Source organism: Psammomys obesus, unplaced genomic scaffold (genome assembly GCF_907164565.1).
Source record: "Psammomys obesus unplaced genomic scaffold, mPsaObe1.curated_primary_1811, whole genome shotgun sequence".
NCBI classification, from domain to species: Eukaryota; Metazoa; Chordata; class Mammalia; order Rodentia; family Muridae; genus Psammomys; species Psammomys obesus.
The window spans coordinates 11,940,712-11,957,560 of NW_026586173.1; the positions used below are offsets into that span (position 1 = coordinate 11,940,712).

At 44.0% G+C, this 16,849-nt stretch overlaps 1 protein-coding gene across 1 annotated transcript in view; it reads right to left on the minus strand.

Annotated features, from left to right (window-relative positions):
* Bmper (BMP binding endothelial regulator) overlaps positions 1 to 16,849 on the minus strand; it is a 232,798-nt gene that overhangs the window by 65,900 nt on the left and 150,049 nt on the right. The window contains exons 12-13 of the mRNA XM_055601459.1: positions 11,349 to 11,678; positions 5,051 to 5,387 (exon numbers count right to left, since the gene is read on the minus strand). Coding sequence (XP_055457434.1) covers positions 5,051 to 5,387; positions 11,349 to 11,678 — 667 coding nt within the window. The remainder of the gene's footprint in view (positions 1 to 5,050; positions 5,388 to 11,348; positions 11,679 to 16,849) is intronic.

Here is a 16,849-nt window from a genome sequence, read left to right on the forward strand (position 1 = left end):
CTATTTTATAAGAGCCAACTTGGCCATGATATCTCTCACCGCAAAAGAAGAGTAACTAAGACATTCTGTGTCCATGGTCAGGGCCTCACTCATCTCTTAACAGAGAAGGTTTTTCTTGTAGTAGTTGGAAATTAACCCACAGGCGGACAACAAGAAGATGTGCAGAGAATGAGAAACTTTGGAGAATTCAGTTCTAAATGGGATGCTTTCCTCAAACCTCTTCCCTGAAAACCCAGGGACCTGTGCAGAAGAGGAGGTAAAAAGACTGCAAAAGCCAGAGATGGCAGATGACTCCCAAGAAGCCGTGTCTTCCAGACACAGCAGCAGTGATGCACATATTAACTCGGAGATGATGGCACCGCGAACAAAACCTGTACGAGTCCAAGCAAGACTGAAGAAAAGGGGAAGTCAATACAGAGCCCCACCTCCAGCCAAGACACCTCTAACCAAGAAGCTATTTGCAAGCGATACCTGCTAGGAAAGGGACAAACTGCTTTCCCCAATGCAGAGTCACTGAGTGTGTATCAGCCATATTCCAGGAAAGGCCCTAAGCCCACGAGTACTTGGCCAACACAGAGAATGTCATTTTTCTTGGGGGAGGGGAGTGGCTTTTCTTTTTCTTTTTTTTTTTTTTTTTTTTTTTTTGCATTTAAAAAACATGTTGGGTTTTTTGTTTTGTTTTGTTTTGTTTTTTTCATTTTTGTTTTAGGGAGAAAGCATAAGGTTAGATGGGTATGGAGGTGAGCAGGATCAGGGAAGATGTTTGGGGACGGATCAAAATAAATATATGAAAAAGTTTTTAAAATAAGTTTTTAAAGGCCTGTGCACTGGGAAACACGCCTCATCGAGGAGTGTGCACAGATACTGTCGTCTCTAAATGTCTGGGCTCCTCCATACTTCATGTCCACACCTTCACTTCCCTATATTGGAAAACGATTCTGCCCGACTTCAGAGCCTAGCACACAGTACAAGGGGTGTTGTCTTTTTCTCAGATTTGTCCAGACTGTGTGTCAAACCTGTGTCCTGACCTCTGCCCCTGGGCTACTTGGGCTGGGTCTCTTGGGGAAAATCAGTTGGACTGGGGAGAGGAGGTGGCACCGGCTGCCAAACATCATGAGGAGCCAGTATGGGAGACAAAGGTGTCCTTTGGGATTCTCAGTTGGCATCTGGGGCACAAGGAGAAGCAGCACGAGGCTGAGGGAGATGTGAAAGGGGACAAGGCATGCGCTGTCTCACCACTTTCCTCAGAGGGGACTGACTCTGTGTGAATCCACATACAACCCGGACCATTTATCAACCGCTTCTCTGCACTCCACAACCCCTCCAGCTATCAAGCATGTTTCAAAACACACCAGTGGAGAATAATGCAGAACATTATTGCATGCGACTTTTTAATTTAAGGAAAATGAAAGTAGCAAAGTTAAGTCTTATGACACCATGTCAACATGCTCGGCATTTTACATGGCTTAGTACTAATCATTTTGTGCCCAAACATAGTTAATTGGCTGTTAAAAGAAACTTACTGTCATTACAAAAGATTTATTTATCTCAAAATTCTATATCAGTTTAGCCCAGGGGTCAAACTAATGTGTGAATTAAAAAATTTTTAAAAAAGCAAAATCTTAAAAGTTTCCCAAAGGATAAAAAGGTAAGCATTGACTGGTATGTATTTATCTTTATTCTCCTATAATGTAATTTTCAAATGTTTAGACAATAGACAGTTCATTAGCAAAGATATTGAATTAGGTAATAGACCAAAATAAAATAGTATGTGAATCCTAGACTTTTCAAAAGTAAATAATTCAGAGAAATCAAATTTGTTTTGAATTAATAGAAAATATTATCACATATAGAATTTGCCTTGTGGAAAGTGCCATGAACATAAGGACACTCAGAAGAGAAAACACTGTAATAAATACACTTCATTCTGTCACAAACACATAGGTGTGTGTGTGTGTGTGTGTGCATGTATATGTGTGTATGTTTATATGTGTGTATTTGTGTGTATGTGTGTATATATATTCATGTGTGAAAGAAAGAGGAAACTTTCTTCTTCATCAGCAAAGTACAGATACTTCTTTGAAGGATGAGAAAACAATAAATAAAATAATATTACAACACCATTTATACCTCGTGGTGGTGCCTTCCAGTATTAATATGTCTTCCTCGTCCTACAGGAACCCTTTTTTTTCTGTTTCAAGTTTATTTTTAATTTATATATTTACTTCACATCACAATCATAGTTCTCTCCTCCATCCTTTCTCCACCCCTCCTTTCTGCCCTCTTATCGACCATAATTCTGACCACATGCTCCGGCTGGTTTCAGAAATTCCGCGTGTGCTTTCAAACACACTTGGCAGGTGTGGGATGCCATATGATTGCTGGTTTTGTCTCTCTCCCACAACAAAGGCCATTGTACAGCAATGGCCATGCAGTCTTAGCACTTATTTCAGTGTCGTGAAAGAGAAGCAGTTCACTTTCAAACAGTTCACAGTTTTGCCAGCAAGAACCTGAACAATCATGTCTCTGTGCTGAGACCAGGAACTGCCAACAATTAGCAACTTAAAGAGCTGGCTAGGGACTTGAGGGGTCCCCATCAAGCATCAGGGACATGGGATGAGGGCATAAAATGGGCTTGAGCAGTCCATGCTCCGTGCTCCAGGACTACAGTGTCCAGTGCCTTCACACCTCAGAATGGCCATCTTACCAATGCTAGGTTGACCATGTGGAGCTCTTGGCTACACAGTGGTTATCAGCTGGAAAGTGACAGCCTTCAGACTGGCCCCAGCTTGTTCTCACCATGTAAGTCTCTCATCTTTAGTCTCCAGATTCAGAAAGTCTACCCCCTAAATCTGTAATGGGGCCTCTCTTGAGCACCACAAAACAGTTGCCTTTCTGCATGAGGCTTCATTTTTCTTCTTCTTCTAAGAAAGGAGAAGAACATACCCAATGCTGTCCCTCCCACTTCAGTGTGAGGAAGGACGCACACTCACACTGTGAAGTAAGGGTGGCAGTAGGTTTTGTGGCTGGCAGAATTGTGTAGATGGCACCTCTAAACTATTCCTGTCATTTCCAGAGAAGAGACGAAGACGCACGGCCACTCTGCACCAGTCTGTGGCACTGACAGGCAGAACAGAAGCCCAATTCCCCACCACATCCCATCTTGTTCTACATGCACAAAAAACTCAAGGGTGTGCCTGAACTTGCTCAGGCTTGCCACAACCAGCCAAGGATACAAACACCCTCTACCATGCTGCTGTAGCTGCTGCAGACCCTTTCAGGGACAGAAGGAGGCAACCACCTGGCCACTGAAGGAGTCAACACTTTCTGGCTTTGTGCATTGAATTAGTTTCTTGGGATATCTGCCAAGGCCACTCTATTCTCCTGATGAACTCAAAGGAGCTTAACATGAATTAAATCACCAGAGGCAAAGGACATGGGAATTTGGTAAGAAAATAAAAAGGCCTATCTCCATATCCCTACTCCCCAATTTTTGCTTTCAGTGAAATCATTTGAGAAGATAGGCAGATGAGGCCAAGGAAAGGTATGGCCTCTCCATCCTGTTTTCAGCTAAGAGAAGAGTCCAATCCAAGCCCTCAGCGAAAGTGGGAGAACTTCCAAAGGAAGCTCTTTCATGTTCATCTTCTAATCCATAGTAGACAAAATAGTGGCAGCCAACAGTTCCAGCACCTCCGGCTCTTTGGTTCCAAACCTCATTAAGTGTGAAGAGCAGTTCTTTTTGTCCCAACTACACAGATAGATGAAGCAAGGCTTGTAGGGGACAGTTGAACAGCCTGGTGGTCCTGAAAGCTATGAGTCCTGCTATGTTTTCCCAAGTCCCTCTAGACATTAAGATTCCAAATAAAATATGGGTGATCCAGGTGGTTAACTCATCCACAATCTCCAATTAGGTCTCAGTAGGAAAGGGGTGGAGCCAATCTCAGGGGCAGAACAAAGGGGAAAAATAAGGGAACCCAGAGGATTCACATAATAACAGGAAAAGTTGAAGGAGCTGAGTATATGAGTAAAGCCAAATGGCTTGGCAGATGCAGCCATGCTTGGGGATGACAGGGACAATCTTTTTCCATCCCACTCTGAGCTGCCTTTATAGAAATCTATCTTTTATGTCCAAAGATCAAATTAAAATAAAAAGATCACATTTAATGAGCGCTAAGGGAAATAAAGTGGTGGCAATTAAGAGTAAAAATAACCTCTCTGTGGTTGCAGACCACAGGCAAATCATTTAAACAAGGCCTTTTGGGCTGCATTCCTTTCACGGTTCCTCCCACACCCATGGTGGTTAAAGTTCTAGGCAGCCATGGCTCTTGAACTCCTGGAATTGTGTAGTGACCAACAGTGCAGCAGGGCAAACCTCACCAACTTCCAAAGCGACTTTATTACGAGGGAGTCAAACGCAAGCCCCTCTGCCGTGAGTCGCTGGGTGTGAAACTGAGTTCACAGAGGAGAAAAGACAGAATTCCTAACCTTAACCAGATCCCTTCCTTCCTCCAAACCTCAACCATGGTTTCTACTGTCCTCTGCCTCTGGATATGCACGGTCACAGTTGATTAACATCCAGGGAATTCTCACTCAGCTCCTTGTTTTCCCACGTGAGGACTGGATCTGGATGAGACCCCGAAACACATGTGAACTGTTTCTGAGACCTGGGATAACCGAGCTCCCTCAACCACAAAACAGAGGCCAGGCTCATCTGAGATTCCATTTCAGTCAGTGCCTGTACTCAGCTGGCTTGCTGTCAGGCATGCCCCAATCTTCAGATCAGGCTAACTACTGAAAAATGCCCTCAGTGCAGAGATAGCATCGAAGGACACCTGTGGACATACTCAATTGCCTAAAGAAATCAAACCTGAATATGTCATAAAGTTTATCAGTTCCAGACAAGATGAGTTACCAAACTGAAAGAAGTGGGGGTGTACCCTACAACTTAAGGCCTGACTTGCCATACAAAAAGATACGATACAACTGGTTCCAAAGTCAAGCATGCTCTAACTCTATAATCCAAACCTGTCCGTCAGCACATCGTACTTACCGGTAGAAAGTGGTATAATCCACTGTTGAGTGGCAGGTCTGAAACTCCCAGGATTTGAGTTTCTGGCATTCTCGATGGGCTCGGAGCTTCACCTTCACTGTGCCTTGACAGAGCTCAGGCACTGGTTTTCTCTGTGGTCTGTTGCAGAATTCATTGGACTCCACCCTCCACGACTCAGCAAAGTCATCCACATCAAACTTGAAGTTTCCATCTCCACCAATCAGGTCATCACGCTTATGTCCATTGTAGTTGCCACAAAGACCACAGAGCTTGCCCTTGAGATAAGGGGCAGCTGTGACCTCCACAAAACTGTCTCCATCCCAGGATATCTCCAAACCTAGAGGATGAAAGGAAAGGAGGATCAGGCACTCCTGAACATCCTACCAGTTCCCAAATGTATGCGTCTTTTTGCACAGTTCATAGGCCATCACCCTTCAATGAGCACCCACTGTCCAAATCTTAATTACCTTTTAATCTCAACACATTCAATTTTGCATAAATTAAATAAATCATTCATTTGGACAGTTTAGAACTTACTAATTGTATAAAGGTTCCCTTCATCATATCTTCTGTACTTAGAGCCTGACCTTCATACTCTCACTACAGTATGCAAGTGGATATTATTTTTAATTTTTCCAAAAACAGTTGTTTGTCCAAATTGTGTCTTTGCTTATGCAATGATATAATCTATAATCTCATACTATAATAATATAGTATATTATTATCTAATCTATAATCAAATACTATAATCTCTGAATGCAAAAAGCATTGTACTCTTAACGTCATTTTCATCTCTTTATCCAAATTCTCTCCTACATAATTAAATGTTACTTTAAATATCAAGAAAATTTTCCTAAACTGTTCACTATAATGAGAATATTAAAGAAATACATATATACATATGTATACATAAATACATATATAAGCTGTGACGATATATTTTTCAGAATGCGACACTCAGATCCATGAAAGCATTCACTTCTAGTGAACTCCTGAGGCATAGGTCACTGACAGACATTTCCTGGAGGTGAATGGCTGGGAGCGCATTTATTTTTGTGCCTCCGTCCCTAGGATGCACATAGGCCTCAGTATCTGAAGAGGTACGGATGGGGAGACCGCAAGAATGGGGATAAAATTTCCTCTTGGAAATTCTGACCAATGTGTTCTTGCTTACCAAAAACAAGCAAGCAAGCAAAGAACAACAACAAAACAGTCTTTGCTCCGGAGGGAAGAGAACACATCTTGTTTTGATGAACTGAGTAAAGTGTTGGAAGGTTTCTACAACAACACGGAATTTTTATCAGAAATGATAGGCTAGGTTTTGAGGAACGTCTTTAGCCAGCCACAGCACTGGCTGGTGAACTTCATGTTGTATTATAGCGGCATGGCACAGGTAAGTCGTTACAGGCACCTGAGAACAGACCCTCTCAGATCCACCCTGATAGCGCACATGAGGCTCCTGCCCTCCAGAGAAAGGAGCATCCTATGTGAAAAACCTTTGAAGGTTCGACCTAAAGAAAATGACTGTTTTCTGTTTTAAGTGCATGTTGGCACCATTTCATCCGACTAATCTCTGGCAGGACGGAAGCCCCAAGGGCACTGCTTAAGAACCACAATGGCATGAACTCCAGGAGCCTCTGCAACACAGCTATGTGGACGTCTGCCCTGGCATCTTCATCACGTCACTGTCCGCTGTGGGCAGCGACCTCAGAGGAAGCCTTCTAAACGGGAGTCTCTGCTCCTTCCCCATTCTCTCACTCGTGGATTCCTGGGATTCCTAATAACAGCAATCCGTCATTTTCTCTGTTCTGAGTCTCTGAAAAGAGGAAAAGTGACTTTCCCCCTACAATCCATTGGCTTCATTCCTGAATTGCCAACTAGGCAAATGTCCATTCAGAATTCAGGGATTCTCAAGAAATAAACATAAAAACCCATAAGGAAACATTCTATACTCAATGGAAGGAATAAGGCATTCTAAATCCAAGGCAAATGCCTGAAAAAGGTTTTTGGTTGAGAAAAGATGGGTTCAAAGAAGCAATTTAATCAATTTGGAAAAGGAAAGATAAAAGAATGTCATAGAAAAAGTCTTGGAAGAAATTTGGTAAAGAGGGGACAGTGATGGCACTAGGTAAGGAGAAAAGGGACACAGAACTGGGACACCCACACCACAGCTTGCATGTGGTCCTGTGTGAGACACGGTGTGAACTGTGAGAGCTTTCCTGTAACACCATGTCACATTTCTGTTTATGCCACCATCCAGCCGAGGACCTGGCTCATGGTATAGAGTCAGTAAATGAAGGGCTCACCCCTGTGAGGCTGACACACTGAAGCTGTAAAGCCAACCAAATTCTAAGTTTCACGCTAGTTAAGACTCTGAAATAACTGTTTGGAAGGAAGGAAAACACTATAAAATGATTTGTAGTATGTTCTCCAAGGTGCAGAAGAAACCTGACCTCTCAAGCTTGCAGCCGGGCAGTTACTCAGCAAGAAAAACGAGGGGAGAAAATCAGTTCCATACCGAGTCCAACTTTTCGAGCTCAAGTCCAAAGATTTTCCATGTTGCAAAATTTTCCAAACTGCAAATCTCTTTCTTAGACAGCAGGCAAACACTGTTCTTCCAAGGACCACAGCTAGTGAAGAATTTATACCGAGGGGGTCTAATGTCATCTCCGACAGTGATAAAATGACTCTGAACCTTTGGGCAACTTAGAACTGTGAATTCAGTGCTGGAAAACAAGCACATCACTGTGTTCTCTCTCTGCACGGGGACTGGTGGTCTGCACAGGCCTGGAGACACGCAGACCCACTGTGTTTGTGGTAAACTCTGCTCAAAACTCATGAGGTCTCATTCATAAAATGAGGTCCCCAAAGTGTCCATCCTTCTTTGTTATTAGCACATTGAAATCTTCACAGACCAATGCCAGGCTTCATACTACAGATGGCTTTGTCCATTGTGCTATCATTGTTTCTATTTTGCATACGTTCGTTTACCCTTTACTAGAGTAAAATCCCTACGAGGCAGAGTTAGGACAGGCCGAAAGCTACTAAGCCTTATCGAAGGAATGGCTCTTCTAAATAGGCATTTTTGATAGGAAAAAAAAACATCATTAAAGGGCTTAAGAGGCAGGAGAGAGTCCTTTCTGCAGCTGGGATGAGTTTTCCAATTCTGTGCACGAGAAACGGGGTAGAAACAGCTCACCATCAGCCAGCTAAAGCTGAAGCCCCTGTCCTGTCTAGGCCTGTGAGCACCAGCCACATTTCTTCCACTATAAGAAGGACCTTCCAGTTTCCCCTTCTCAACAACAAGTGTTTTCCAAACTGCTTTCTGTATTGTTTTGGTTTCTGGTTACTGATGCTTTCACTACAGTCCACTCAAAGAGGGCATGAGATGTAAAGTCTGAACATATTCCATTGGGGGGTATAAAACTAGATGAATTTTCTGTTCAGGCTTTACACCGGGATACATTCTGAGTTCAACAAGTGTACAGCTGTACCGAAATATAGTTAAAAGCACGTTCCTCGTGTCTGGACACTCTCAGGTAGACCTATGTAACTCAGGTAGTGCTGATGAAGTAAACTGATGGCAGAAAGAAAGTTTACATTTACAATACTGGCTAAGAACTCCAAGTTGGGATGGGGTGTGTTGTAAGGGTGAATAAAGCTAAGATGCTACTAAGGCCAGTTAGTACCAGGAAAGCAGGGGCAGCCAGATTCTGCCACACTGCCACCACCTGGGCGGCTCAGCCAGGTTCCATCATCAAGTGCTAAGCCCACAAATCACAAAGACAAAAGCGGCCTGCCTCTCCCCCTCCCTGTCCTCCAGCTGCAGGCCTGGGGTAAGCCACTATTTTGAAGACGGTCTCCTTTGATCACTCCAGCTTATGAAAGAAAACAAGGAAGATGAACAATCAAAGGAAATGCTGTGCTGTTTGAAACAGACAATCAATAGGTGATAAAACAAAAATATCCTTAAGGGGTAGTTCAGACTGCGATGGCTAGACCAGAGTGGAAACACTATTGTCTGGAAAGCCGGCCATTTTACACAAAGCAAGGTGCAAAGTAAGTTCAACGCTCAGGAGAAGAGGAAAATACCTCTTCTCCAGGAAGCCTGCTTGTGTGCTGTCTGCACTAGAGAAAATTGTTCAGCTGGGTGTCTGGAGTGCCATAGAAATGGCTTGTGCTATGGAAAGAGAGACGGAAAAAGAAAAGAAATTGTAAGATTGAGCTCAAGGTCCAGAGTAGTAAAATTCACTAATCTGATTATGGTATTTATGAGCTATCATTATTTTCTTAGCAGCGCTGTCCTTTTGCTCATTTTTACAACATGGAATCGTACAAAGAACATACTTATTCCATAAGGTTTTGCCAGCTGTGCATGGAACAGTGTCGAACCTCCGAGGCTGTTAGTAATCTTCCAGTCCTTCTTTGAGAGCTGGGCCATGACTGACTAATAATTTCCATATCAGTATGAACCACTGTGCTTCGCTGGCTTGCAAACAGATAGGCAGGATGCTTCTAATTACTTCTGTGTAATAACAGCCCATTTTGGACATACTTTCCTGGGAGCCAGGATGTCGGCTCCTTTAAAGTAAAGAGCTGGGGTCTCAGTTTTAGAGCGTAATGTTATGTGTAGATAGGAACAGTGGTCTGAATTTTCTGAGTAGGCCTAAGACCTTCAGTTGAATGACTTGAACACTTTACACCTGAGAGGTATTGGGAAATTTTCTTCTTTGCCGAATGGCCTGATACACTTAGGCACCACTGTTAATACACTTAGCACCACCGTCACACTGAAATGATGTCTTCGTACCTAAAAACTCCCAGGCTCCACCCTGGCATCTTGCCCTGCTTAATTGAACCGGTATACTCTAGGTCTAAGCCAATTTATCAGTTTATCTGGCTTGAACTTTAATAATTGCCAAGGGGTCTGAAGCAATGGCGGGGGGGGGGGGAAGACACTGAATGAACTAGAATCCAACTGATGCACTTACATTATTAAATTCTCATCAGTGAAAGAGCAAAAAGAACGTGCACTGATTCTTTTCGAGTATTATGCTGAAAGAATGGGAGTATACTAGGAGAACTCGCAGTGCAATATCCAACTACTGTCTTGCACTAAACAAAGGTGGTGTGCCAGGGGCCACACAGTGGGGATAGTAGTCCAAATGAGCTGAACGACTTCTCTGAGGATGATAAAGAGGAACTAGATTCTGCTTCTAAAATGCTTTTCTGAGGTAATGCCTAACATGCCAGGATTTGACCATGCAGAGCACTGGCAGCTGAGAACACTTTGATCATGGACTGGAAATGCACAGCACAGTGGACCTAAGGCTATTGCAGAGAGAGGGCCTCGGGCACCATTTCTATCCTTTCAAAATCCAGGTGGAGGAAACCCCTTCAAAGCTAGCCTCCCACGTGTCCTATAGCAGAAATAATGTCCCTGGCTATCAGCTAGGAGACCATCCGCCACCAGGGTTAGGGTACACAGGCCTGCCTATCACACACGGCTCCTGGCACCGTACTCTTATCTGCATGCCCGCATAAGTTGCTGCATTCTTCCCAGTGTAAGGCGCCCAAAGGATACCAGGCTCCCCTGAGAACAACCTTTTCAGCAGAACGCTGATGTGGCCCTTCTGTTGTTCATTTTTGTTTTTGAGGTGCCAGGAACTGAACCGAGGGCCTCACACAGGCTAGGCAAGCATGCCCTCATAAAACGGTGTCTCTATCTCTCCTTTTACTATTTTTCTCGACTTCATGATTCTCTTTCATCAGACCTCCCCTCCCCCCCGTAGCACGCCTGTGCCTTCAGGCTGGCCTCCGTCTCTCTTTTGAACAGCAGCTGGTACTAAGCTGTTTACTTTGGAGGTTCCACTCATCCCCTGTTTGAACAGTTACTACCAAGAAAACCCTCCTTCTCCCAGATGTAAAACTGCACATGGCTGGCTGATCTAAGAGACACTTGACAGTTCCAAGCTGGACATTAGCACTCTAAAATAGCAACAAAGCTGGAGAGAGGTTACATGGAGGGTACTGCGGTTATTTTTAGAATGAGAGTGGAAAGGTTCTGCATGTCCAAGAACTCGCAAGACTGGTGTGGCTGGTATCCAGGTGCGAAGCTCTGCATGGTGCAGATAGATGTTCATGGTTATCTCACAGCCTCTTAGGGAAGTGCCTTTTCCCCAGACAGAAGACAAGGCTGGTTCCCCTGTTCAGAAAGGAGGCGCACTCCGAGGAAATGCTGCCTCGAGCATTGGGGAGCAGAAAAAAGGTCAGGGAGAGGCCACGGAAGACACCCCACCTGCTCTGGTGGTCACTTTCAAGAGGTAGCCATCCAGGTCTATGTGGAAGTGGGGCGTATGGCAGGGCAGTGCAATGCGGGAGCCGTTCCAGCGCACAGTGAGGTGCTGCTGCAGGCTGACTGTGCTCTCGCCCAGCACCAGCTCCACAGACTTGGTCCAGGAGAAGGAGCGGGTCCGACGGGCGTCATTCTTCACCAGCACCTGAAAAGGTGAGGCAGGGGAGGAGCAGTCTTTTGTCAGAACGTACTGACACGTCCCCTGAAAGTTAAATGTCCGTCCATCGAAAGTGTTGTAGTGGGGATCTCCGAATACTGTGCACACGCCGGGCTCTGCAAATGAGAGAGACCAGAGGAGGGTCACGACCAAGGCAAAGGTGCAAAGAAATCAGAAATCCCTGAAGTTAAGCTGGGAGAGCACCCAGCAGGTAAAGGGCTTGGGGTGGATTTGCACAAGTAATCAAGATTTGAAACCGGCTGAGCGTTAGGAAGTTTTAATTGTTCTGCTTACAATTCCTTAGTGAGTTCACACTTAGGGATGATTTCTAACATCTTAAAATTCTGAGAGCATCTCTATTCCATAGCCTAGCACGCTTCCACGAGTAAAGAAGTTGCAATATGACCTTACTCTGTAACCCACGCAAACAGAAATTAAGCATAAAAATAAAGAGCAGCAGAAAAACTCTAGCACATGAAAATATTCTTGTCACCGTTCTTAATTTTAGATTTTATCTGTGTGTGTGTGTGTGTGCACTGTGCACGTGTGTGCAGTGTGTCTAAAGAGGCCGGAAGAGGATACTGGATCCCCTGTAGCTGGAGGGATAGAGGGTTGTATGGGTCACCTAGTTCCAGGTACTAAGAATCGATTTTGGTTCCTCTAAAAGAATAGTACATGCTCTTAACTGCTGGGCCACTCCTCCAGCTCCAAGGATGTTTCCTATATGTTGGAGCACATGCCAAAATTTAATGTTAAATTAAAAAAAATTAATTGGAAGATTCTTTAGTATCTTTAGTCCAATAGACTCACTACTCTGAAAATGTGTGTGTGTGTGTGTGTGTGTATGTGTGTGTGTGTGTGTGTTTGTGTGTGTGTGTGTGTTTGTATACACATATATACAGGAGCAAATTGAAGTTTAGCATTCAGAAGCACCTAAGAGGTTTTATAGAAAATTAAGTATTTTTAAAAATAAAAGTTGGTATTGGTTTGTTTTCAGAGGAACGATTCATTATCTGTTTCTCACTAGAAATTTATTTATTTATTATTCTGACACGGTTAGAACAGGACCAACTGTAGCTCTTCAACCTTCAGGGCTGAACAAGACGGCCCAGACTGTGTGAGATCAGAACTGCATCCAGAGGACGGGTAAGCTGGAAGGAGCGCTGACATAAGGGGTGATGTTCACTCTGTGCTCCCACAATGTGTGGAGAATGGTTCAGGGTCTGACTCGTAGGTAGCTAGTCTCATGGTAAGCCATACAAGTCAAACACATTTGGAATTTGCTAAATTGATTGCTGCTTTTTGTCCAGCTTTGTCAGAGACAAAATGGAGGTTCTTTTGAAACACAGGAGCATTCCAATGAACAGTTCTGATCAAGAGGAAGGCACCATGCATAATGTGGGCTTAATAAAAAATTAATTGGAAAATTAATTAAATTCAATGTGAACTTGTAATCCTTCCTTGCATCTCTCTTGTCCATGTTTTCTCTTACCCCAGTTTTAGCGCTGTTATGTATTGTGTGTGCCCCCTGCTATCCCAGCTCCCCCAGCTATTCCTCCCACCTTCTCCACAGTGCATTTTCCCAGTCCTTGCTGCATGGGACAGAGTCCAAACCTTCCTTCTCACACTGTTCCTCACTCTCTGACTAATGGAATCTATTGCCAATGTGGAAGTGTTGCATTTTAATTGACAAGGTGAAGGCAGTGTGCACCCCAGGAGTTAGTACCCCCACATTACATTGAGCACCAATTCAAGTTTGTTTCTTTGTTTTTAAGATTCTTGATCCCTCCTGCTCAGCACATTAGCACAGAGCCAACAGTCACTCTTGAACCTTCAAGGCTGGAAGAGATGGCCTCAGCTTAGAAAATCCAAAACCCACTACCAAAAAGGGCTGGCATTTTGCTCCTGTGGGTGTCCGCTTAGCTGTGAACCCGCCTGGGGCTTTCCACATCTGGCACTACCTTCTCTTGTGACCTTTTAGCTGCCCCAGTAAGAATTTTGGCTTCTCTTGATGCCCTGACCATAACTGCAATCATTAACAAAGAACATTAATAGCTAACATTTGCCACAAGTTCACTCCCTATGGTAGCCCCCTTCTGCACGCCTGCTGATGGTGGATGTGTCAGCAGGAAAGCGGCAGGCTGTAAGCAGCTAAGTGCTTCACAGTAGACCATAACACAGACTGTCATCTAACCACTGAAAAAATAGTGAATGATCCGCATGGCTAAGGAAATGCTTCTGTTGTATAAGTGAAAGTCCAGCAACTGGATTCTGTTCTTTGTTTCTAAGGTAATCTTAGCTACACACACACACACACACACACACACACACACACACACATACACATAATAACACACATACATTCACATACTCCATATACACACACTCACACATACATGCACACACTCACAAACTCACACAAAAACACACACACACTCCAAACAATCTTTACCTCTTAATGGAACCACAAATCTTTTTTCCATATGTTTTTCTAGTTTTGTTTTGTTGCTGTTTTGCTATCACTCTGATAACGAAGTGTAGGTCCTTGTAGACAGGCCAGGTATGTAACAAAGCAAGTCCTGAAAGAAGCAACAGAAACTGGACTGCCCTGAACTGGCCTCAGGAAGCCGGAATCTGCTCTTGGCTGGTCAAGAAGCAGTGAGGGATGTCCAGAAAAGACCCGGAAGATGGAAATTGTGTGTGAACAGGGCTGTCAGGAGAGATATTTTTCAAGAGACTTTAATTTGTGGGAGACGAGAGTTTGGAAGCTGGTATGATTTTTCTGTGTGACTGACCGCAACATAGAAGCAGCCAACAAAATCTCAGGACTATGAGGAGGCTGGAGAGTTATGTGTTACACATGGGGACATAAGCATCATGAGCTGAAATTATCGTGAAACTCTGGCCCTCTTTCTGGCACCCAGAGGTCCTCATGCCAGGTCCTGAAGGAACGAGAGCACATGTGTGCTGTTCAAGGCTGAAGAGTAAGGCTGTCCATGTTACGGAAACTTGCCCACCTAGGAAGGAAGGCGTCCAGATAATACTTTGGGAACCAAACTGAGCAGTGCATCCCCGCAGCTCTTTTCGGGAGAGCCAGTGACATGAGCTGCAGTCCAAGATATCCAGATGTCTGGTCGCTCCATTCTGGAAAGCTTGGCTGGACAGTTAGGGGGATGAGGAGAGAATGTGGAAAGTACGTTTGAATGTGCCTCGGGCCAGAGGATGGAGAAGGACATGCCCGTTTCCCTCCATGGCACTTTGTTTCGCAGTCTTAAAGTCAAACCTCTAGATCTCAGTTTTCTTTTCTTTTCTTTCTGATATGTAAGTAAATGAATGGTTCTAGAGAAAAAATAGATGTGAAGTTTAGAAACTCAAATATTAGAACTTTTTTTTTTTTTTGCTTAGACAACAGGATTACATGTGGCATTTCCCTTTCTTTTTCTTATTTATGATAACAGTGTTCATACTTTCATTTCATGTGTACTTGCTGACTTTAAAATCTATGATTCCTAAATTTAAACATATCACATTAGTGTTACACACTTATTAAGATTGCTGCCTCTGAACATTCAGTTCTGATGCTTTTCTCTTAACGGCCTCTGATTTTTTTATTTTGCCCCGGGTGTACCTATTTTAATGAAATGCCTTTTCTCTGGGAGCAGTGATCATTCTCAAAACATCTGTCAAAGACTATTAAGTGATAATTCTAGAGTCCCACAGGCCACAGACACGAAACCAAGAGAAACTGGGGAGACTTGAGGCTAGTGCTCCCCACCCACAAACAACAAAACAAACCAGAAAAAAAGTGCAAGGGAGAAACAAAGGCCCCTTCATATTTCTGTCACTACGAAATAAACACTGTCTACAGTTCTGGGTGTGTGTGTGTATGTTTATTTTAACAGAGTTAAGACAATCCTGTACATGAAATTTTATTTCCTATATTTCACTTAACATGTCATAAGATTTCCGCAGTCATTCAAGTGTGTTTTCCTTTGAAAACCCAGAAGGAAATTTTCAGCCTCAGCCCATTACTGCTGCAGAGAGGGAGGTCTCTCCAGCACCTTGCGTGGGGGCCACTACATGGATCAACACATTTCCGGAGCAGTGTTCTAACCGCAGGGCACAACACACATAAACATGGCTTTAAACCTTTCCCAGCACAAACTTCAGGGAAACAGGTCCTGTGGGGCTCTGGGTCACTGAGTCATGCTGAGCTTTCGGGACCTTAGCAGGGTGAGAGTCATTGCGATGCCAAATCTTAGGTAAGACGCAGGAAAGGCTGGGATTAGAAATACTGCCTGAGACATGAGCCAGCTGCTATTTGCTGAACTGACTTCTGACAGTGGCAGAGTCTGTAAAAAGCAGGCCCTGAGTGTCTTCTACACGCAGCAGCTCTGGCAGTTCGCAAGGTGTCAGTGACAGCTGCTAGCCCGCAAGGCACTTGAAAGCCGACAGATGCTCCACCAGGTGGCACCTGGACGCCCGTCAGCATGTCCATTTCCTCTAGCTTTACCGTAAGGAGTTGCAAAGGGGAAAAAGTGGCGGTGGCTCTATTCCTGCCAATGTATAACCCATAAGAGACAGAGCTGCACTAAAAAGATAAATCCCCAAGTTTAAAAACAAAAACCACATAGGAATTTTGTCTCATGGAAATTTGCTTTCCTCTATTTCCATAATTCCACATACTCACCAGTTTGATCCCTAACTTCAACTGATTTCAGATAACAAGAACAGCCTAATGCTTCCTACTTGCTACCCGGGCCTCACAGGTCACACACATGTTCAGGCATGACTGTATACATGCACACACAAACCTGTGAAAGCACATGCACATACACAAATATAAATCCACACAGGCATACTCGCACACACATACACACAAAGACACATGGGTATGTATACAACACATACCATGCACTCTCTCTTCCTCTCTCTCTCTCTCTCTCTCTCTCTCTCTCTCTCCTCTCTGCCTTGAATTCTATCTCTTTCAGCAACATCCCCAATGCTTCAGCCAATGCCATTTCTTTCTTCTAAATTCAAAGAACAAAGCTGATCTATACCTTCCAGAGTCTCTGTCTGAACACAGATGGAGACTTACAGGCAGACAGAGCTTACTAGCTACCTAAGATGTGCCTGTTGTCTTTCTGTCTGCTTCCCCACTGCTTGGACACAGGGACTACTTTTGACACATGTTCTGCAGATCCAAACTCAGGTCCTTAGGGTTATAGGGCACCAACTGATCTGTCTCCCTGACAATGTTAAGTCAAGCTGCTTTTACCCAACCCAA